The 23524-nt window shown below is 52.1% G+C and overlaps 1 protein-coding gene across 1 annotated transcript in view; it reads right to left on the reverse strand.

Annotated features, from left to right (window-relative positions):
- Positions 1-20761, reverse strand: part of SYT10 (synaptotagmin 10) — a 135561-nt gene extending 114800 nt beyond the window's left edge. Inside the window, exon 1 of the mRNA XM_063929130.1 lies at positions 20309-20761. Within this exon, the coding sequence (XP_063785200.1) occupies positions 20309-20450 (142 nt within the window). The 5' untranslated portion in view covers positions 20451-20761. The remainder of the gene's footprint in view (positions 1-20308) is intronic.
- Positions 20762-23524: the final 2763 nt, after the last annotated feature.

Genomic DNA, 23524 nt, shown 5'->3' on the forward strand with positions numbered 1-23524 from the left:
TGATTATCACCTGCTGGGAATACAGCTTGTGAATGGCTTCTAGAACTGCCTCCCTGTCGGAGGGAGACTTTGGTAAAGCAGACTTCAGGAAACGATGAGGGGGAAACGCCTCGAATTCCAGTTTGTACCCCTGCGATACTACCTGTAGAATCCAGGGATCCACTTGCGAGTGAGCCCACTGCGCGTTGAAATTTTTGAGACGGGCCCCCACCATATCTGAGTCTGCTTGTAAAGCCCCAGCGTCATGCTGAAGACTTGGCAGAAGCAGGGGAGGGCTTCTGCTCTTGGGAAGCGGCTGCATGGTGCAGTCTTTTTCCTCTTCCTCTGCCCCGGGGCAGAAAGGAGTGGCCTTTTGCTCGCTTGTACTTATGGGAACGAAAGGACTGAGATTGAAAAGACGGTGTCTTTTTCTGCTGATGTGGAGTGACCTGGGGTAAAAAGGTGGATTTTCCAGCCGTTGCCGTGGCCACCAGGTCCGATAGACCAGCCCCAAGTAACTCCTCCCCTTTATACGGCAATACTTCCATGTGCTGTTTGGAATCCGCATCCCCTGACCACTGTCGCGTCCACAACGCTCTTCTGGCAGAGATGGACATAGCACTTACTCTTGATGCCAGGGTGCAAATATCCCTCTGTGCATCACGCATATATAATAATGCATCCTTTAAATGTTCTATAGTTAACCAAATATTGTCCCTATCCAGGGTATCAATATTCTCAGTCAGGGAATCCGACCATGCGACTCCAGCACTGCACATCCAGGCTGAGGCGATTGCTGGTCGCAGTATAACACCAGTATGTGTGTATATACTTTTTAGGATATTTTCCAGCCTTCTATCAGCTGGTTCTTTGAGGGTAGCCGTATCAGGAGACGGTAACGCTACTTGTTTAGATAAACGTGTGAGCGCCTTATCTACCCTAGGGGGTGTTTCCCAACGCGCCCTAACCTCTGGCGGGAAAGGATATAATGCTAATAATTTTTTAGAAATTAGCTGTTTTTTATCGGGAGAAACCCACGCTTTTTCACACACCTCATTTATTTCCTCTGACTCAGGAAAAAATATTGGTAGTTTTTTCTCACCCCACATAATACCCTTCTTTGTGGTACTTGTAGTGTCAGAAAGGTTCAATGCCTCTTTCATTGCCGTGATCATGTAACGTGTGGCCCTACTGGACATTACGTTTGTCTCGTCACCGTCGACACTAGACTCAGTATCTGTGTCAGGGTCTGTGTCGACCCACTGAGGTAACGGGCGTTTTAGCGCCCCTGACGGTGTCTGAGACGCCTGGACAGGCACTAACTGATTTGCCGGCTGTCTCATGTCGTCAACAGTTTTTTTTGCAAATTGCTGACATTATCACTTAATTGTTTAAATACAATCATCCAGGCAGGTGTCGACTCCCTAGGGGGTGACATCACCAACGCAGGCAACTGCTCCGCCTCCACATAATTTTCCTCCTCATACATGTCGACACACGCGTACCGACACACAGCACACACACACCGGGAATGCTCTGATAGAGGACAGGACCCACTTAGCCCTTTGGAGAGACAGAGGGAGAGTCTGCCAGCACACACCCAGCGCTATATATATATACAGGGATAACCTTATATAAGTGTTATTCCCTTATAGCTGCTGTTAATTATTGTTATTTGCTGCCAACAATGCCCCCCCTTCTCTTTTTTACCCTGATTCTGAAGCAGGACTGCAGGGGAGAGTCAGGGAGCCGTCCTTCCAGCGGAGCTGTGAGGGAAAATGGCGCTTGTGTGCTAAGGAGATAGGCTCCGCCCCTTCACGACGTCCTTATCTCCCGCTTTTTTGTGTAAAATGGCAGGGGATTAAAATACATCCATATAGCCCAGGAGCTATATGTGATGTATTCTGTTTTGCCACCTAAGGTATTCTGTTATATTGCGTCTCAGGGCGCTCCCCCCCCAGCGCCCTGCACCCTCAGTGACCGGAGTGTGAAGTGTGCTGAGAGCAATGGCGCACAGCTGCGGTGCTGTGCGCTACCTTAGTCTGACCTCTTCGTCTCTTCTGGCTCTGTAAGGGGGACGGCGGCGCGGCTCCGGTGACCCATCCAGGCTGAACCTGTGATCGTCCCTCTGGAGCTAGTGTCCAGTAGCCTAAGAAACCCGATCCACTCTGCACTCAGGTGAGTCCGTTTCTTCTCCCCTTAGTCCCACGATGGAGTGAGCCTGTTGCCAGCAGGACTCACTGAAAATAAAAAAACCTAACTAAACTTTTATTCTAAGCAGCTCAGGAGAGCCACCTAGATTGCACCCTTCTCGGCCGGGCACAAAAATCTAACTGAGGCTTGGAGGAGGGTCATGGGGGGAGGAGCCAGTGCACACCACCTGATCCTTAAGCTTTTATTTTGTGCCCTGTCTCCTGCGGAGCCGCTATATCCCCATGGTCCTTACGGAGTCCCAGCATCCACTAGGACGTCAGAGAAATTAAATTAGTGTGAGTTAGTAACATTTTGGGTGACTGCATCAACAGTGAATGGGATGAGAGCAGGAGGAGGTTATGCTGTGTGTGCAGGGGTGGGGTGATGTAGGATGAGAGCAGGAGGAGGTTATGCTGTGTGTGCAGGGGCGGGGTGATGTAGGATGAGAGCAGGTGGAGGTTATGCTGTGTGTGCAGGGGTGGGGTGATGTAGGATGAGAGCAGGTGGAGGTTATGCTGTGTGTGCAGGGGTGGGGTGATGTAGGATGAGAGCAGGTGGAGGTAATGCTGTGTGTGCATGAGCGGGGTGATGTAAGACGAGAGCAGGAGGAGGTTAAGCTGTGCATGGGCGGGGTGATGTAGGATGAGAGCAGGCGGAGGTTATGCTGTGTGTGCAGGGGTGGGGTGATGTAGGATGAGAGCAGGAGGAGGTTATGCTGTGTGTGCAGGGGCGGGGTGATGTAGGATGAGAGCAGGAGGAGGTTATGCTGTGTGTGCAGGGGCGGGGTGATGTAGGATGAGAGCAGGAGGAGGTTATGCTGTGTGTGCAGGGGCGGGGTGATGTAGGATGAGACCAGGAGGAGGTTATGCTGTGTGTGCATGGGCGGGGTGATGTAGCATGAGAGCAGGCGGAGGTAATGCTGTGTGTGCATGGGCGGGGTGATGTAGGATGAGAGCAGGTGGAGGTTATGCTGTGTGTGCATGGGCGGGGTGATGTAGGATGAGAGCAGGAGGAGGTTATGCTGTGTGTGCATGGGCGTGGTGATGTAGGATGAGAGCAGGAGGAGGTTATGCTGTGTGTGCATGGGCGGGGTGATGTAGCATGAGAGCAGGCGGAGGTAATGCTGTGTGTGCATGGGCGGGGTGATGTAGGATGAGAGCAGGCGGAGGTTATGCTGTGTGTGCATGGGCGGGGTGATGTAGGATGAGAGCAGGAGGAGGTTATGCTGTGTGTGCATGGGCAGGGTGATGTAGGATGAGAGCAGGTGGAGGTTATGCTGTGTGTGCATGGGCGGGGTGATGTAGGATGAGAGCAGGCGGAGGTTATGCTGTGTGTGCATGGGCGGGGTGATGTAGGATGAGAGCAGGCGGAGGTTATGCTGTGTGTGCATGGGCGGGGTGATGTAGGATGAGAGCAGGAGGAGGTTATGCTGTGTGTGCAGGGGCGGGGTGATGTAGGATGAGAGCAGGAGGAGGTTATGCTGTGTGTGCATGGGCGGGGTGATGTAGCATGAGAGCAGGCGGAGGTAATGCTGTGTGTGCATGGGCGGGGTGATGTAGGATGAGAGCAGGCGGAGGTTATGCTGTGTGTGCATGGGCGGGGTGATGTAGGATGAGAGCAGGAGGAGGTTATGCTGTGTGTGCATGGGCGGGGTGATGTAGCATGAGAGCAGGAGGAGGTTATGCTGTGTGTGCAGGGGCGGGGTGATGTAGGATGAGAGCAGGCGGAGGTTATGCTGTGTGTGCATGGGCAGGGTGATGTAGGATGAGAGCAGGTGGAGGTTATGCTGTGTGTGCATGGGCGGGGTGATGTAGGATGAGAGCAGGAGGAGGTTATGCTGTGTGTGCATGGGCGGGGTGATGTAGGATGAGAGAAAGCGGAGGTTATGCTGTGTGTGCAGGGGCGGGGTGATGTAGGATGAGAGCAGGAGGAGGTTATGCTGTGTGTGCATGGGCGGGGTGATGTAGGATGAGAGCAGGAGGAGGTTATGCTGTGTGTGCAGGGGCGGGGTGATGTAGGATGAGAACAGGCAGAGGTTATGCTGTGTGTGCAGGGGTGGGGTGATGTAGAATGAGAGCAGGAGGAGGTTATGCTGTGTGTGCAGGGGTGGGGTGATGTAGAATGAGAGCAGGAGGAGGTTATGCTGTGTGTGCAGGGGCGGGGTGATGTAGGATGAGAGCAGGCGGAGGTTATGCTGTGTGTGCATGGGCGGGGTGATGTAGGATGAGAGCAGGTGGAGGTTATGCTGTGTGTGCAGGGGCGGGGTGATGTAGAATGAGAGCAGACGGAGGTTATGCTGTGTTTGCATGGGTGGGGTGATGTAGAATGAGAGCAGGCGGAGGTTATGCTGTGTGTGCAGGGGTGGAGTGATGTAGAATGAGAGCAGGAGGAGGTTATGCTGTGTGTGCAGGGGCGGGGTGATGTAGGATGAGAGCAGGCGGAGGTTATGCTGTGTGTGCATGGGCGGGGTGATGTAGGATGAGAGCAGCCGGGGGTTACGCTGTGTGTGCATGGGCGGGGTGATGTAGGATGAGAGCAGGCGGAGGTTACGCTGTGTGTGCAGGGGCGGGGTGATGTAGGATGAGAGCAGGCGGGGGTTACGCTGTGTGTGCATGGGTGGGGTGATGTAGAATGAGAGCAGGCGGAGGTTATGCTGTGTGTGCATGGGCGGGGTGATGTAGGATGAGAGCAGGAGGAGGTTATGCTGTGTGTGCAGGGGCGGGGTGATGTAGGATGAGAACAGGCAGAGGTTATGCTGTGTGTGCAGGGGTGGGGTGATGTAGAATGAGAGCAGGAGGAGGTTATGCTGTGTGTGCAGGGGTGGGGTGATGTAGAATGAGAGCAGGAGGAGGTTATGCTGTGTGTGCAGGGGCGGGGTGATGTAGGATGAGAGCAGGCGGAGGTTATGCTGTGTGTGCATGGGCGGGGTGATGTAGGATGAGAGCAGGTGGAGGTTATGCTGTGTGTGCAGGGGCGGGGTGATGTAGAATGAGAGCAGACGGAGGTTATGCTGTGTTTGCATGGGTGGGGTGATGTAGAATGAGAGCAGGCGGAGGTTATGCTGTGTGTGCAGGGGTGGAGTGATGTAGAATGAGAGCAGGAGGAGGTTATGCTGTGTGTGCAGGGGCGGGGTGATGTAGGATGAGAGCAGGCGGAGGTTATGCTGTGTGTGCATGGGCGGGGTGATGTAGGATGAGAGCAGCCGGGGGTTACGCTGTGTGTGCATGGGCGGGGTGATGTAGGATGAGAGCAGGCGGAGGTTACGCTGTGTGTGCAGGGGCGGGGTGATGTAGGATGAGAGCAGGCGGGGGTTACGCTGTGTGTGCAGGGGCGGGGTGATGTAGGATGAGAGCAGGCGGGGGTTACGCTGTGTGTGCATGGGTGGGGTGATGTAGAATGAGAGCAGGCGGAGGTTATGCTGTGTGTGCAGGGGTGGGGTGATGTAGAATGAGAGCAGGAGGAGGTTATGCTGTGTGTGCAGGGGCGGGGTGATGTAGGATGAGAGCAGGCGGAGGTTATGCTGTGTGTGCATGGGTGGGGTGATGTAGGATGAGAGCAGGCGGGGGTTACGCTGTGTGTGCATGGGCGGGGTGATGTAGGATGAGAGCAGGCGGAGGTTATGATGTGTGTGCAAGGGCGGGGTGATGTAGGATGAGAGCAGGCGGGGGTTACGCTGTGTGTGCATGGGCGGGGTGATGTAGGATGAGAGCAGGCGGAGGTTATGCTGTGTGTGCATGGGTGGGGTGATGTAGGATGAGAGCAGGAGGAGGTTATGCTATGTGTGTGCATGGGCAGGGTGATGTAGGATGAGAGCAGGTGGAGGTTACGCTGTGTGTGCATGGGTGGGGTGATGTAGAATGAGAGCAGGCGGAGGTTATGCTGTGTGTGCAGGGGTGGGGTGATGTAGAATGAGAGCAGGAGGAGGTTGTGCTGTGTGTGCAGGGGTGGGGTGATGTAGGATGAGAGCAGGCGGAGGTTATGCTGTGTGTGCATGGGCGGGGTGATGTAGGATGAGAGCAGGCGGGGGTTACGCTGTGTGTGCATGGGCGGGGTGATGTAGGATGAGAGCAGGCGGAGGTTATGCTGTGTGTGCAGGGGCGGGGTGATGTAGGATGAGAGCAGGCGGGGGTTACGCTGTGTGTGCATGGGCGGGGTGATGTAGGATGAGAGCAGGCGGAGGTTATGCTGTGTGTGCATGGGTGGGGTGATGTAGGATGAGAGCAGGAGGAGGTTATGCTATGTGTGTGCATGGGCGGGGCGATGTAGGATGAGAGCAGGTGGAGGTTATGCTGTGTGTGCAGGGGCGGGGTGATGTGGGATGAGAGCAGGCGGAGGTTATGCTGTGTGTGCATGGGCGGGGTGATGTAGGATGAGAGCAGGCGGAGGTTATGCTGTGTGTGCATGGGCAGGGTGATGTAGGATGAGAGCAGGTGGAGGTTATGCTGTGTGTGCATGGGCGGGGTGATGTAAGACGAGAGCAGGAGGAGGTTATGCTGTGTGTGCATGGGCGGGGTGATGTAGGATGAGAGAAAGCGGAGGTTATGCTGTGTGTGCAGGGGCGGGGTGATGTAGGATGAGAGCAGGAGGAGGTTATGCTGTGTGTGCAGGGGTGGGGTGATGTAGGATGAGAGCAGGAGGAGGTTATGCTGTGTGTGCATGGGCGGGGTGATGTAGGATGAGAGCAGGTGGAGGTTATGCTGTGTGTGCATGGGCGGGGTGATGTAGGATGAGAGCAGGTGGAGGTTATGCTGTGTGTGCATGGGCGGGGTGATGTAGGATGAGAGAAAGCGGAGGTTATGCTGTGTGTGCACGGGTGGGGTGATGTAGGATGAGAGCAGGAGGAGGTTATGCTGTGTGTGCATGGGTGGGGTGATGTAGGATGAAAGCAGGCGGAGGTTATGCTGTGTGTGCATGGGTGGGGTGATGTAGGATGAGAGCAGGAGGAGGTTATGCTGTGTGTGCATGGGCGGGGTGATGTAGGATGAGAGAAAGCGGAGGTTATGCTGTGTGTGCAGGGGCGGGGTGATGTAGGATGAGAGCAGGTGGAGGTTATGCTGTGTGTGCAGGGGCGGGGTGATGTAGGATGAGAGCAGGCGGAGGTAATGCTGTGTGTGCATGGGCGGGGTGATGTAGGATGAGAGCAGGAGGAGGTTATGCTGTGTGTGCATGGGTGGGGTGATGTAGGATGAGAGCAGGAGGAGGTTATGCTGTGTGTGCATGGGTGGGGTGATGTAGGATGAGAGCAGGAGGAGGTTATGCTGTGTGTGCATGGGCGGGGTGATGTAGGATGAGAGCAGGTGGAGGTTATGCTGTGTGTGCATGGGCGGGGTGATGTAGGATGAGAGCAGGTGGAGGTTATGCTGTGTGTGCATGGGCGGGGTGATGTAGGATGAGAGCAGGTGGAGGTTATGCTGTGTGTGCATGGGCGGGGTGATGTAGGATGATAGCAGGTGGAGGTTATGCTGTGTGTGCATGGGTGGGGTGATGTAGGATGAGAGCAGGAGGAGGTTATGTTGTGTGTGCATGGGCGGGGTGATGTAGGATGAGAGAAGGCGGCGATTATGCTGTGTGTGCATGGGCAGGGTGATGTAGGATGAGAGCAGGTGTAGGTTATGCTGTGTGTGCATGGGCGGCGTGATGTAGGATGAGAGCAGGTGGAGGTTATGCGTTATGCTATGTGTGCATGGGCGGGGTGATGTAGTATGATGAGAGTAGGCGGAGGTTATGCTGTGTGTGCAGGGGTGGGGTGATGTAGGATGAGAGCAGGTGGAGGTTATGCTGTGTGTGCAGGGGCGGGGTGATGTAGGATGAGAGCAGGTGGAGGTTATGCTGTGTGTGCAGGGGCGGGGTGATGTAGGATGAGAGCAGGTGGAGGTTATGCTATGTGTGCATGGGCGGGGTGATGTAGTATGATGAGAGTAGGCGGAGGTTATGCTGAGTGTGCATGGGCGGGGTAATATAGGATGGATGAGAGCAAGCGGAGGTTATACTGTGTATGCAGGGGCAGGGTGATGTAGGATGAGAGCAGGAGAATGTTATACTCTGTGTGCATGGGCGGGGTGATGTAGGATGAGAGCAGGCGGAGGTTATGATGTGTGTACATGGGCCAGGTGATGTTAGATGAGAGCAGAAGGAGGTTATGCTGTGTGTGCATGGGCGGGGTGATGTTAGATGAGAGCAGGAGGAGGTTATACTGTGTATGCAGGGGCGGAGTGCTGTGAATATATTGAGATTATTTTGCGGTTATGTTGGGGGAGTGGATAGGTTCTGTTTATTTTAATGGCCTGAATATGTGGAGATTATTTTGAGGTGGGGCGGTAAATAGATGTAGGTCATTTAGGGTGGTAGGGTGAATAAGCAGAGGTCGCTATAGGGCTATGACTGTCAAAGAGTAAAGCTTATTACAGGTGTGTGTATAGATGAACGCTATGTTGTGAATATTTGGTGGTTGCGTTGGCGTTGTGTAGGTAAAGGTTACATCAGGGGTGTGACTGTGGGGGTCTTGTTAGGGCTTTAAATAGGACATGACATTGGGTGTATGACTATGAATAGGAGGAGGTTATACTGGGAGTGGTTTTCGGTGGAGGTTATACTGGGAGTGGTTATTGGCAGAGGATACTGCTGGGGTGTGAAGGTTAAGCTAGGAGTAATTACTGGTGGAGGTTAGATACACCCTACAGTTCTTCAAAACATCCACAAGTCTCATGTTCCAGCCTCTACTGCTCCATGAATGATGAGGGTCGGCTGTAAAGTACCTTATAATATGGAACGGGGACAGTCTTCTCTCATGCTTCAACCCTGCTGTCACAAGCCACCACTGCCCGTGAATTCTGCATCGTCTGGTTGCTACTAAGCGACCAGACGCTTCCTAACTTCCGCTCCCCAACCGCCAGCTCTATAGCAACAGAACACTGAGACAGTGCTCGGGGTGTCAGGGACTTGTGGAACGTGCAGCGGGGCGGCTGCACAGAATAATAAATTAAGAGAGTCTTGTCTTGGCTCATTGTGTTATTGGCTCTTGCTCCCTTTATAGCTGGTGTCTGCCTCTCATTTCTTGCTGGTCATGGTTCCTGGTTGCAGCGGGAGCCCTTGTCAGTTGGTTCTAGTACTAGCTTGTGGATTCCTCTGTCTGGTTACCTTAATAACGTCTCCTGTGGAGTTCCTGTGTCCAGCCCCGTGCCACTTGCACAACCTATCACGTTGATTGTTTGCAAACTTTGCTAATTCTACCTCAATTTATAGCAGTGTTTTGTGTTTTTCTGTGTCCTCTTTCTCTTGTGCTTCCATTTTCAGTAATTCCACCTGCTGGTCCTGAGCTCTCCCTGACGTGTGCTCTCAAATCCCCATTGCATTCAAGACCTTGTTTCTTCTGTCTTGTCCTCGTCCTCAAATTCTAGTCTTTACTTCTTTGGATCTCCCGCTTCTTCCCTCACACTATAGTGCCATTCTCTTTCTCTTGTCTGTCTCTGAGCAACGCCTCTCTTCTTTGGTTCTTTGGTTTTATCGGCATTGACTCGAGTCACTCTGGGTTAAGCTCGTACTACCATCAGTGGCATAAGTCCTGGTGGCATCCCAGTACCGGTAGACACATCTCACCTTATGGGAAACGCGGCTATTATAGACAAGAATACCTGTCGGTCAATTCTACGAGTCTTAACCCGGGGTGTACGAGGGCACTGCCCAGAAGATCTTCAGAGACGGCAGACCCTTCGGAAAGAAGATTCTTCAGTTGGAACACCTGCATAGACTTTCTTTTTGGGAGGAGGGACAAGTGGGCTGGGAGAAAGGATTCCAAGATAGGACTATTTCCGATGCTGCCTTGGCTGGCAGAGGGTATAATTCCTATGTAAGGCTGCAGATTCTATTTATTTAATTAAACAAAGCTTCAAATATGTCTATTCTTAGAGTACATATCAGAGAGGTCCAGAGTACAGGGAAAGGATCTGCCGGGAGAGAGGAGGGGGGATTGGTTGGGGTGGGGAGGGGGGGGGGTGTACAAAATGGATGGCGGTCATTAGGTCGACATACATTGGGTGGACCATGTTTGGTCGACATGCATTAGGTCAACATTATCACTAGGTTGACATGTACTAGGTCGACATGAAAAAAGATTGCCGTGACTTTTTCACAATTTTTTCCATTTTTTGACCTTGTTCATAGTTAACGATCCACGTGGACTACAATTGGGAACGGTAACCGGTGCCGAGTGCAGCGGTAGCGGAGCGAGGCACCTTGCCCAAAGCGTGGCGAGCCATGCGAGGGGACACGGTGCACAAATTGGGGTTCCCCGTCACTTTTTTCGAAGAAAACTACACCAAAAAAGTTTAAAAGACTCACCTTGACCTTTTTCCTTGTCGACCCAATGACCACGTCGACCTAGTGATCATTTCAATCTAATGCATATCGACCAAACGTGGTCGATCCAATGTATGTCGACCTTACTCACGTCGACCTAATGAACCACATCCGCACAAAATAGGAACTCCCACTTGAACTGACAGAATTGAATTATTGCCAAACCCGACTGATCTTTGGATAGATTTTCTTTTTGCAGCATGAAGGTCTCATTCATCAATGACCCTTCCCGTTGTCACGCCAGCCCTAATATATAGAATGATCTGTGTAATAAACCCTAAATAATAGCACCATTAATCCTCTGCAGCTGATGGAAAGGTCAGCCTTAATGGCATGCCGCAAAAAATATGGTTTGATTGCTCTCTACACATAAATTGATGGGTTAAAAACAAAAATCTCTCTAATATTATAGTTTCTCATTTCCGTCATGTGTCTGTGATTAAATCAAACGCCCCCAGATCACAGAATAGCGATACAGAAAAAGGGGATAACACACAGGACAACTTCCAAGACTAAGGGAGACATTTACTAAGCAGTGATAAGAGCGGAGAAGTGAGCCAGTGGAGACATTTCCCCATCAACCAATCAGCAGCTTCTGTATCATTTTATGGTATGCAAATTATAGATGTTACTTCAGTGCTGATTGGTTGCCATGGGCAACTTCTCCACTGGCTCACTTCTCCGCTCTTATCACTGCTTAGTAAATGTCCCCCTAAGGGCTCTATGTACTGAGCCTTGAGGCGGGATGTGCTAACTTCCGCCGCAGCGTTAAGTTACGTTTTCTCCGCGATCTCATCTAACCGCTCCGCTGGCCGCTGCTTCCCCTTAGCTCCCCCGTCTGCTTTCTCTCTCCTCCCCCTCCTCATCACCGCCGCGGTCACTAAAGTTCTCATATCGCTGCGCTCCCTCTGGCCGTTGGCGCATGCGCACATCTCAACAGGTCCAACAAGCCTGTGTGCGCATGCCCGGAAAACCAGTGAGGTGTGCGCATGCGCCAACGGCCAGGGGGAGCGCAGCGATATGAGAACTTCAGTGGCCGCGGCGGTGATGAGAAGGGAAAGGAGAGAGAAAGCAGACAAGGGGGGGGGCTAAGGGGAAGCGGCGGCCAGCGGAGCGGTTAGATGAGATTGCGGAGAAAACTTAACTTAACGCTGCGGCGGAGGTTAGTACATCCCGCCCTTAGAGAGAGATAAAGTGGATGGAGATAAAGTACCAGCCAATTAGCGCCTAGCTTTCATTTTTCAAACCCTGGGGTAGATGTATTAACCTGGAGAAGGGATTAAGAAGTGATAAACCAGTGATAAACGCACCAGCCAATCATTACGGATTTGAAAAATGACAGTTAGGAGCTGATTGGCTGGTGCGTTATCACCTTGTGCTTATCACTGATTTATCACTTCCTTATGCCTTCTACAGGTTAATACATCTGCCCCACTGTCTCCTAAGGTGATCTAACGGAAGAGTCAGCTGTGGGCTAGTTATAGATGTAAGTGTCAGCCTTGCAGAACAGTGTCCCAGGCTGACGACAAGGCTGTTATAGCATGGACGCATGCTTCTATCGGCTCCAAGTCACGCGCGTGGATTATTATCCCTGTACACAGATTCAAATAATTCAACAGCTACTTACAGTAGGTGTATATGTAGATAATCCCGACATTACATCCGCCATAGTTATATCACAATGAACCTGCAGTCTACAGTATTATGGTAATATTGGGCTAGCGATAACCAGTATGTGCTGTACACGGTGTAAATCCCCTCACCCCGTTCTCATTCAAGGTTTCAGTGAGTTACATTCATAAATATCGTATCCATGAATTTAGCAGCAAACCTTTGCTGACGGGAAGAGCAGCAGCAGCAATGACCAGCTGACGGGAAGAGCAGCAGCAGCAATGACCAGCTGACGGGAAGAGCAGCAGCAGCAGCAATGACCAGCTGACGGGAAGAGCAGCAGCAGCAATGACCAGCTGACGGGAAGAGCAGCAGCAGCAATGACCAGCTGACGGGAAGAGCAGCAGCAGCAATGACCAGCTGACGGGAAGAGCAGCAGCAGCAATGACCAGCTGACGGGAAGAGCAGCAGCAGCAGCAGCAATGACCAGCTGACGGGAAGAGCAGCAGCAGCAATGGCCAGCTGACGGGAAGAGCAGCAGCAGCAATGACCAGCTGACGGAAAGAGCAGCAGCAATGACCAGCTGACGGGAAGAGCAGCAGCAGCAATGACCAGCTGACGGGAAGAGCAGCAGCAGCAGCAATGACCAGCTGACAGGAAGAGCAGCAGCAGCAATGACCAGGCTGCCGTGGATGCAGCTGTACAGATTAGTGTTATCCCATTCATGCCCTCTGCGCTCCTCTCATTCACAAAAGCAGGGGATGAGGCTGAGGTTATCCTCAGTGTATATTACAGCTCTGGTGGAGTCATCCCCTGTACTGAGAGGCTGTCCCTGATCAGGGTACCGGACCCTGCAGATCTCCAGTTGCTGCATAGGGCATGCTGTGCCTTGTAGTTCCACAGGAGCCACAGTGCCTAATCCTGCTACTGTATATAGGGGGTCATTCCGACCCGATTACTCGCTGCAGTTGTTCACAGTGCAGCGATCGGGTCAGAACTGCGCCGGTGCCGCAGTGCCGAAGGCCGTCATTCCCTAGCGATCGCCTCTGCCTGATTGACAGGAAGAGGCGGTCGCTGGGCAGGAGGGGTGCCTTTTAGGGGCGCGGTCGGGCCAACGCTGGCGTGGCCGGACCGTCCGGGGGGTGGGCCGCAGCAGCTGCGTGACGTCACACGCAGCCGCTGCGACCAGGGGCAGCAACGAGCAACTCCCGGTCAGCTGCAGGAGCTGCGCTAACCGGGAGTTACTCAACAAGTACAAAAGCATCGCCGCTATGCGATGCTTTTGTACTTGTGAGGGGGGGGGGGGGGGGAACGTACAGACATGCGGGGCGGGCTAGCCCTGTGCTGGGCGTCCCCTCACATGTCTGGGAACATGATCGTAGTTGTGCTAAGTTTAGCACAGCTACGATCAACTCGGAATGACCCCCATAGAGCAACAAGTATCTTTTTGTTCTGTGTCTGCCACCTCAGTCCCAAACACGCACACTACATACATCATATATCTTCAGCATACGCCTACAGGTGGGCAAGCAGCAGTAAGACACGCCTACAGGTGGGCAAGCAGCAGTAATACACGCCTACAGGGGGGCATGCAGCAGTAAGACACCTACAGGTGGGCAAGCAGCAGTAAAACACCTACAGGTGGGCATGCACCAGTAAGACACGCCTACAGGGGGGCATGCACCAGTAACACATGCCTACAGGTGGGCATGCAACAGTAAGACACGCCTACAGGTGGGCACGCAGCAGTAAGACACACCTACAGGGGGGTATGCACCAGTAACACATGCCTACAGGTGGGCATGCAACAGTAAGACACGCCTACAGGTGGGCATGCAGCAGTAAGACACGCCTACAGGTGGGCATACACCAGTAACACATGCCTACAGGTGGGTACGCAGCAGTAAGTCACGCCTACAGATGGGCATGCAGCAGTAAGTCACGCCTACAGGTGGGCATGCAGCAGTAAGACACACCTACAGGTGGGCATGCAGCAGTAAGACACGCCTACAGGTGGGCATACACCAGTAACACATGCCTAACGGTGGGTACGCAGCAGTAAGTCACGCCTACAGATGGGCACGCAGCAGTAAGACACACCTACAGGTGGGCATGCAGCAGTAAGACACACCTACAGGTGGGCACACAGCAGTAAGACACACCTACAGGTGGGCACACAGCAGTAAGACACGACTAGAGAAGGGCATGCACGAGAGACACGCCTACAGGTGGGCACACAGCAGTAAGACACACCTACAGGTGGGCACGCTGCAGTAAGACACGCCTACAGGAGGGCATGCACCAGTAAGACATGCCTACAGGTGGGCACTCACCAGGAAGACACACCTACAGGTGGGCACGCAGTATAGAACATGCCTAGAGGTGGGCATGCTGCAGTAAAACACCTACAGGTGGGCACGCAGCAGTAAAACACACCTACAGGTGGGCACGCAGCAGTAATACATGACTACAGGTGGGCCTGCTGCAGTAAGACACACCTACAGGGGGACACGCAGCAGTAAGACACGCCTACAGATGGGCACGCAGCAGTAAGACACGCCTACAGATGGGCACGCAGCAGTAAGACACGCCTACAGATGGGCACGCAGCAGTAAGACACACCTACAGGGGGACACGCAGCAGTAAGACACGCCTACAGATGGGCACGCAGCAGTAAGACACGCCTACAGATGGGCACGCAGCAGTAAGACACGCCTACAGATGGGCACGCAGCAGTAAGACACACCTACAGATGGGCACGCTGCAGTAAAACACAGGGAATATTGATATTTTGTGAAATACTTTCAAGGGCACAGAGAAATATCGGGGTGGCAGCTGTGCAATATTGGAGTCACCTATGTGGTCAGGGGAATATGGGGGACACACAGGTATAATATGGGGTAATCTTTGTACAGGGGGCACACAGTTGTGATATGGGGTTATCTCTCTACAGGGGGCACGCAGGTGTAATATGGGGTTATCTCTCTGTACAGGGGCACGCAGGTGTAATATGGGGTTATCTCTCTGTACAGGGGCACGCAGGTGTAATATGGGGTTATCTCTCTGTACAGGGGCACGCAGGTGTGATATGGGGTTATCTACAGGGGGCACGCAGGTGTAATATGGGGTTATCTCTCTGTACAAGGGCACGCAGATATGAAATGGGGTTATCTGTCTGTACAGGGGGCACACAGGTGTGATATGGGGTTATCTGTCTGTACAGGGGGCACACAGATGTGATATGGGGTTATCTCTCTATAGGGGGCACATAGGTGTAATATGGGGTCATATCTCTGTACAGGGGGCACACAGGTGTAATATGGGGGTTATATCTCTGTACAGGGGCACACAGGTGTAATATGGGGTCATCTCTCTGTACAGGGGCACGCAGGTGTGATATAGGGTTATATCTCTGTACAGGGGCACACATGTGTAATATGGGGTAATCTCTCTGAACAGGGGCACGCAGGCGTGATATGGGGTTATATCTCTGTACAGGAGGCACACAGGCATGATATGGGGTTATTTCTCTACAGGTGGCACACAGGTGTGATATGGGGTTATCTCTGTACAGGGGGCACACAGGTGTAATATGGGGTTATCTCTCTGTACAGGGGACACGCAGGTGTGATATGGGATTACCTCTCTATAAGGGGCACGCAGGTGTGATATGGGGTTATACCTCTCTGTACAGGGGGCACACAGGTGTGATATGGGGTTATCTCTCTGTACAGGGGCACACAGGTGTGATATGGGGTCATCTCTCTGTACAGGGGGTACACAGGTGCAATATGGGGTCATCTCTCTGTACAGGGGGTACACAAGTGCAATATGGGGTTATCTCTCTGTACAGGGGGCACACAGGTGTAATATGGGGTTATCTCTGTACAAGGGGCACACAGGTGTGATATGGGGTTATATCTCTGTACAGGGGGCACACAGGTGTGATATGGGATTATCTCTGTACAGGAGGCACACAGGTGTGATATGGGATTATCTCTCTACAGGGGGCACACAGGTGTGATATGGTGTTATCTCTCTACAGGAGGCACACAGGTGTGATATGGGGTTATCTCTCTGTATAGGGGGCACACAGGTGTTATATGGGGTTATATCTCTCTACAGGGGGCACACAGGTGTGATATGGGGTTATCTCTGTACAGGAGGCACACAGGTGTAATATGGGGTTATATCTCTCTACAGGGGCACACAGGTGTGATATGGGGTTATCTCTGTACAGGAGGCACACAGGTGTGATATGGGGTTATCTCTGTACAGGAGGCACACAGGTGTGATATGTGGTTATCTCTGTACAGGGGCACACAGGTGTGATATGGGGTTATCTCTGTACAGGAGGCACACAGGTTTAATATGGGGTTATCTCTCTGTACAGGGGGCACCCAGGTGTGATATGGGGTTATCTCTCTGTACAGGGGGCACACAGGTGTGATATGGGGTTATCTCTGTACAGGAGGCACACAGGTGTGATATGGGGTTATCTTTGTACAGGGGGCACACAGGGGTAATATGGGGTTATCTCTCTGTACAGGGGGCACACAGGTGTGTTATGGGGTTATCTCTCTGTACAGGGGGCACACAGGTGTAATATGGGGTTATATCTCTGTACAGGGGGCACACAGGTGTGATATGGGGTTATATCTCTTTACAGGGGGCACACAGGTGTGATATGGGGTTATCTCTCTGTACAGGGGGCACACAGGTGTAATATGGGGTTATCTCTCTGTACAGGGGGCACACAGGTGTAATATGGGGTTATCTCTCTGTACAGGGGGCACACAGGTGTAATATGGGGTTATCTCTGTATAGGGAGCACACAGGTGTAATATGGGGTTATCTCTCTACAGGGGGCACACAGATGTAATATGGGGTTCTCTCTGTACAGGGGCACACAGGTGTGATATGGGGTCATCTCTCTGTACAGGGGGCACACAGGTGTGATATGGTGTTATCTCTCTACAGGAGGCACACAGGTGTGATATGGGGTTATCTCTCTGTATAGGGGGCACACGGGTGTTATATGGGGTTATATCTCTCTACAGGGGGCACACAGGTGTGATATGGGGTTATCTCTGTACAGGAGGCACACAGGTGTAATATGGGGTTATATCTCTCTACAGGGGCACACAGGTGTGATATGGGGTTATCTCTGTACAGGAGGCACACAGGTGTAATATGGGGTCATCTCTGTACAGGAGGCACACAGGTGTAATATGGGGTCATCTCTCTGTACAGGGGCACACAGGTGTGATATGGGGTCATCTCTCTGTACAGGAGGCACACAGGTGTGATATGGGGTCATCTCTCTGTACAGGGGGCACACAGGTGTGATATGGGGTTATCTCTGTACAGGAGGCACACAGGTGTGATATGGGGTTATCTCTGTACAGGAGGCACACAGGTGTAATATGGGGTTATATCTCTCTACAGGGGCACACAGGTGTGATATGGGGTTATCTCTGTACAGGAGGCACACAGGTGTAATATGGGGTTATATCTCTCTACAGGGGCACACAGGTGTGATATGGGGTCATCTCTCTGTACAGGGGCACACAGGTGTGATATGGGGTCATCTCTCTGTACAGGAGGCACACAGGTGTGATATGGGGTCATCTCTCTGTACAGGGGGCACACAGGTGTGATATGGGGTCATCTCTCTGTACAGGGGGCACACAGGTGTGATATGGGGTTATCTCTGTACAGGAGGCACACAGGTGTGATATGGGGTCATCTCTCTGTACAGGGGGCACACAGGTGTGATATGGGGTTATCTCTGTACAGGAGGCACACAGGTGTGATATGGGGTCATCTCTCTGTACAGGGGGCACACAGGTGTGATATGGGGTTATCTCTGTACAGGAGGCACACAGGTGTGATATGTGGTTCTCTCTCTGTACAGGGGCACACAGGTGTGATATGGGGTTATCTCTGTACAGGAGGCACACAGGTGTAATATGGGGTTCTCTCTCTGTACAGGGGGCACCCAGGTGTGATATGGTGTTATCTCTCTGTACAGGGGGCACCCAGGTGTGATATGGGGTTATCTCTCTGTACAGGAGGCACACAGGTGTGATATGGGGTTATCTCTTTACAGGAGGCACACAGGTGTGATATGGGGTTATCTTTGTACAGGGGGCACACAGGTGTAATATGGGGTTATCTCTCTGTACAGGGGGCACACAGGTGTGTTATGGGGTTATCTCTCTGTACAGGGGGCACACAGGTGTAATATGGGGTTATCTCTGTATAGGGAGCACACAGGTGTGATATCTGGTTATCTCTCTGTACAAGGGGCACACAGGTGTGATATGGGGTCATCTCTCTGTACAGGGGGCACACAGGTGTAATATGGGGTCATCTCTCTGTACAGGGGGCACACAGGTGTAATATGGGGTTATCTCTGTACAGGGGGCTCACAAGTGTGATATGGGGTTATCTCTGTACAGGGGGCGCACAAGTGTGATATGGGGTCATCTCTCTGTACAGGGGGCACACAGGTGTGATATGGGGTTATATGTCTGAACAGGGGGCACACAGGTGTAATATAGGGAGATATCTCTCTGAACAAGGGGCACACAGAGGTGTAATATGAGGATTATCTGTGCACACAGAAAGGTATTATGGCGGTCATATCTCTGTACAGGGAGCACAAAGTAGGGGTAATACGGGGTTATATCTGGCGCACAGAGGTGTAATATGGGTATTATATCTCTGTACAGGAGGCACACAGATGGGTAATAAAAGGGGGATATATCTGTACAGGAGTTACACAGAAGTGTAATATGGGGTTATATCTATGTGCAGGGGGCACACAGAGGGGTATTTTATCTCTGTGCAGGGGGAACACAGAGGTGTAATATGGGTATTATATCTCTGCACAGGAGGCACACAGATGGGTAATAGAAGGGAGAGATATCTGTACAGGGGTCACACAGAAGTGTAATATGGGGGTTACATCTCTGTAGATGGGGCACACAGGTGTAATATGGGTATTACAACTCTGTAAAGGAGGCACACAGATGGGTAATAAAAGGGGGATATATCTGTACGGGGGTCACACAGAAGTGTAATATGGGTATTATATCTCTATGCAGGGGGCACACAGGTGTAATATGGGTATTATGTCTCTGTAGAGGAGGCACACAGATGGGTAATAAAAGGGGGATATATCTGTACGGGGGTCACACAGAAGTGTAATATGGGTATTATATCTCTATGCAGGGGGCAAACAGAGGTGTAATATGGGTATTATATCTCTGTACAGGAGGCACACAGATGGGTAATAAAAGGGGGATATATCTGTACGGGGGTCGCACAGAGGTGTAATATGGGTATTATATCTCTGTACAGGAGGTACACAGAAGGGTAATAAAAGGGGGATATATCTGTACAGGGGGCACACAGAGGTGTAATATGGGTATTATATCTCTGTACAGGAGGCACACAGATGGGTAATAAAAGGGGGATATATCTGTACAGGGGGCACACAGAGGTGTAATATGGGTATTATATCTCTGTACAGGAGGCACACAGACGGGTAATAAAAGGGGGATATATCTGTACAGGGGGCACACAGAGGTGTAATATGGGTATTATATCTCTGTACAGGGGGCACACAGAGGTGTAATATGGGTATTATATCTCTGTACAGGAGGCACACAGATGGGTAATAAAAGGGGGATATATCTGTACGGGGGTCACACAGATGGGTAATAAAAGGGGGATATGTCTGTACGGGGGTCACACAGATGTGTAATAACGGGGATAACATTTGGGGGCTATGTTTGGTGCTGGGATAAGATTAGGGGACTATGGATGGAGACTGTCACCCGGAAGTAGAAGGAAAGAAAGTTTAACTTTTCCGACGCCCACACACTGATCCACTGTATTCCGCATGGAGGCTGAGACTGAGCGTAGTGCGCTGGGCAAGGGTCTGGGGGACACTGAGGAGCCGGGGATGGGGGGATGCTCGGGTACCTGGGCATTGAGGAGATGGGGGGGGTGCTGGGGATGGGGGTGGTAAGGGGATAGGAGATTTGGGGGCAGGGACCGCAGGTGACTGTGGATTGGGAATCACAGACATGTGGATACCAGAGACACCGGTGGGGCCTCAGCCCAGAGTGGAGACCGGAGCTCCAGGGGGGACACTCACCTGTGCTCCCCGCTCCCTGGTTGCTCCTGGGAAAGATCCCGGTGCACTTGTCCCATTCCACCTGCCCCCCCAGGCAGAGCTCAGACACGATTTGCAGCGCCTTCTGGCACAGGCTGACCCCGTCCTCCTTGTGGAAACTCATCTCCGCTGTGGCCCCTGCACAGAGCTAGGTCATGGCCCCCGCGGCCCCCGGCACGGGCGGAAATCCTCAGGCAACAGGCTCACTTCTTCACTCTCTTCACTGCTTCATGCATCTACCCCTCAGTGTTTCCACTTCCAAACCCGGGAATTGCACGATGCAACCTGTTCCCTCCCGGCCAGAAACTCACAATTCCCTGTTTTCCCCCCAGTACATTCCTCTTGGGTAAAACACTGCAACAGATGCACAAAAGCCCAATGTAGTGTGACCGCTGACAGAAGAAAGTCCCTGTATGATATCCTTTGCGTTTGCAGCCTGCATAAAAGCTGCTAGTGACTGGATTCCTGTTGCTGATGCTCCCAGTGTTCACTCCACCCCTCCCTTCTCCATTCCCTTCCCCTTTCCTCTCGCTCTCCCCTCCCTACCATCTCCTTACCTATGCTGACTGGCCATAGAGGCTTCCACTCTAGAACACGGGGCCCTATAGTAAGTTAATGGATAACACTGCAGGACACTGTCAGTAGCTTGGGTCACTAGGGTCATGTACAAACAGCTCACCAGGCACTAATGAGGCATCTGGAGGCACAATATGCCTCTTGCCTCACTGATGGCATTACTTCCTAGTGAACGTATGGGCTGAATAACTACCTGCATCGGGTAAAGAAGGAATGTGATTATGTGTGTGTGTTGGGGGCTGTTCTCGTCCTATTTATCATGAAACATAGGTGGCCTTATGTAAGGGAAATAATTCTCTGAGAGGAATTCAAATGTTTGCTAGGGTGGCTGTCATTGCCGGCCCTCACGCAGCTTCGTAGCCGACGTTCACCTTTCACATCAATGGCACGTGGTGCTCCGCAGTTTCCACGCCGGTTATTCACACTGGTGCCATTAGTCCAGTCACGATACACCTTCACCGCAGCAGCACGCGAACATCTCACAAACTGCGCTGTGTCAGAGATACTGCTGGCGGTGGCCCGAAAGCCGATAATCATCCCTTTTTGCAACTCGGATAAATCGCCCCTTTTACCCATGACATCAACGTGTGATATGTGTGCAGGCGGCCTATCACGCGCCTTATATACCCACCAGGCCAGCGCACGACACGTGACGTACTTCATGGGCTACGCGCTGCAGACGTCATATTTAGGAGGTTGTTATAATAATGGAACTAATTTAGAGTTGATCGCAGCAGCAAATTTGTTGGCAGTTGGGCAAAACCATGGGGGTCATTCCGAGTTGATTGCAGCCAGCAACTTTTTGCTGCTGCTGCGTTCAACTAATCCCCGCCTATGGGGGGGTGTATTTTAGCATAGCAGTGCTGCGATCGCTTGTGCAGCCCTGCTATGCTTTAAAATTTTCCTGCAAAACAAGACCAGCCCTACAGCTACTTACCCAGTGCGACGGATCCAGCGATGAAGGTCCCGGTCCTGACGTCAGACATCCGCTATCCGTTCGCCTGGACCAGCCTGCGTTCTTCTTACCACTCCCCGAAAATGGTCTCTAACGGTGAGTATCCGTCCCGGACCGCCTCTCCGCTGTCAATCTTCTTCCGTCCAGCGCTGCGTCTTTTCTTCTCGCTATGCGCTCCGTTGCCTGGCGACGTCTGTCCCTGGAAACGGTCAGTTGACGCCCACAAACGGCCTCCTCCTGTCAATCTTCTTGCGATCGCCGGTGCGATCGCTTTTGACGTCCTTCCCATTGCAGTCCGGCGTTCCCCGCTGCTGGCGGAGCCTTGCGCCTGTGCATTGCGGTGCCGGCGCACGCTCAGTTCATATCCCATCGCTGCTGTATGAAAACGCACAGTAGAGATCGGGTCTGAATGACCCCTATAGTCCTAAGCACGTTCAGAGTTATATATATCCTATCACATCTATAGTATTTAGTATCATTTGCATCCTATCCCTTCCTATGTGTGTAATGTAATATATATTTATAGCAGCTTGGAGGCTGGTACTGTAGTCCATTTTCTGCCAGAGGACCCAGCTGCAGCATAGTGCTGCCGTATGCGCTAGTTTTGCTGCGGTTTTTGAGAGTTGTCCTGCCAGTCGTTACATACTGTAGCTGCGCATTACGGTTCTATGGAAACCACCCTCCTTATTTATCCAGGCTTGGGACCGGCTATGAGACTTACATAGGCTGGGTTATGGTCTCCTCCATCCACCCTCACACCGGCTGTTCCTGCAGGCTGGAGGTCTCTCTCATGACCTGTGATGTAATGCGGCTCCAGCTTCCACCTCTCACACCAGACGTTCCCGTGGTCTGGTGGTCTCTCTCATGACCTGTGATGTAATGCGGCTCCAGCTTCCACCTCTCACACCAGACGTTCCCGTGGTCTGGTGGTCTCTCTCATGGCCTGTGATGTAATGCGGCTTCAGCTTCCACCTCTCACACCAGACGTTCCCGTGGTCTGGTGGTCTCTCTCATGGCCTGTGATGTAATGCGGCTTCAGCTTCCACCACTCACACCAGACGTGCCCGTGGTCTGGTGGTCTCTCTCATGGCCTGTGATGTAATGCGGCTTCAGCTTCCACCTCTCACACCAGACGTTCCCGTGGTCTGGTGGTCTCTCTCATGGCCTGTGATGTAATGCGGCTTCAGCTTCCACCTCTCACACCAGACGTTCCCGTGGTCTGGTGGTCCTGCTGCTGCCTGTGATATAATTGCAGCTCTCTCCTTCTAGTACTCTGACATCACATGCGGGGACAGGGGGTGACTGTATATGTGTAATTTTATATCACATGTGGGGCTCAGTAAATGCATACCCTCCAAAATTTTACACATAAAAATCGGTAAAACATTAGGAAAGGGGCGTGGCCACTAGTTAAGGGGGCATGTCCATGCCCCTTTCCTATACTTTCAATGGGAATTTGGAGAGTCAAAAATCGGGACAGACCATAAAAAAAGGTACTGTACCTGGCAAGAAGGTGCAGCTGGAGGGTATGTAAATGCATGTTACGCCTCCCGAGTAGTGAGGTGAGGACGCACCTCTGTAAGAAGCAGTTGCCATACATCCTGTTTGTTTCATTATACACTGTCTGTTTTCTCAGCACTCCGATTTAATTGGTTATAATTTCCGTA

The sequence above is a fragment of the Pseudophryne corroboree genome, chromosome 6 (assembly GCF_028390025.1).
Source record: "Pseudophryne corroboree isolate aPseCor3 chromosome 6, aPseCor3.hap2, whole genome shotgun sequence".
NCBI classification, from domain to species: domain Eukaryota; kingdom Metazoa; phylum Chordata; class Amphibia; order Anura; family Myobatrachidae; genus Pseudophryne; species Pseudophryne corroboree.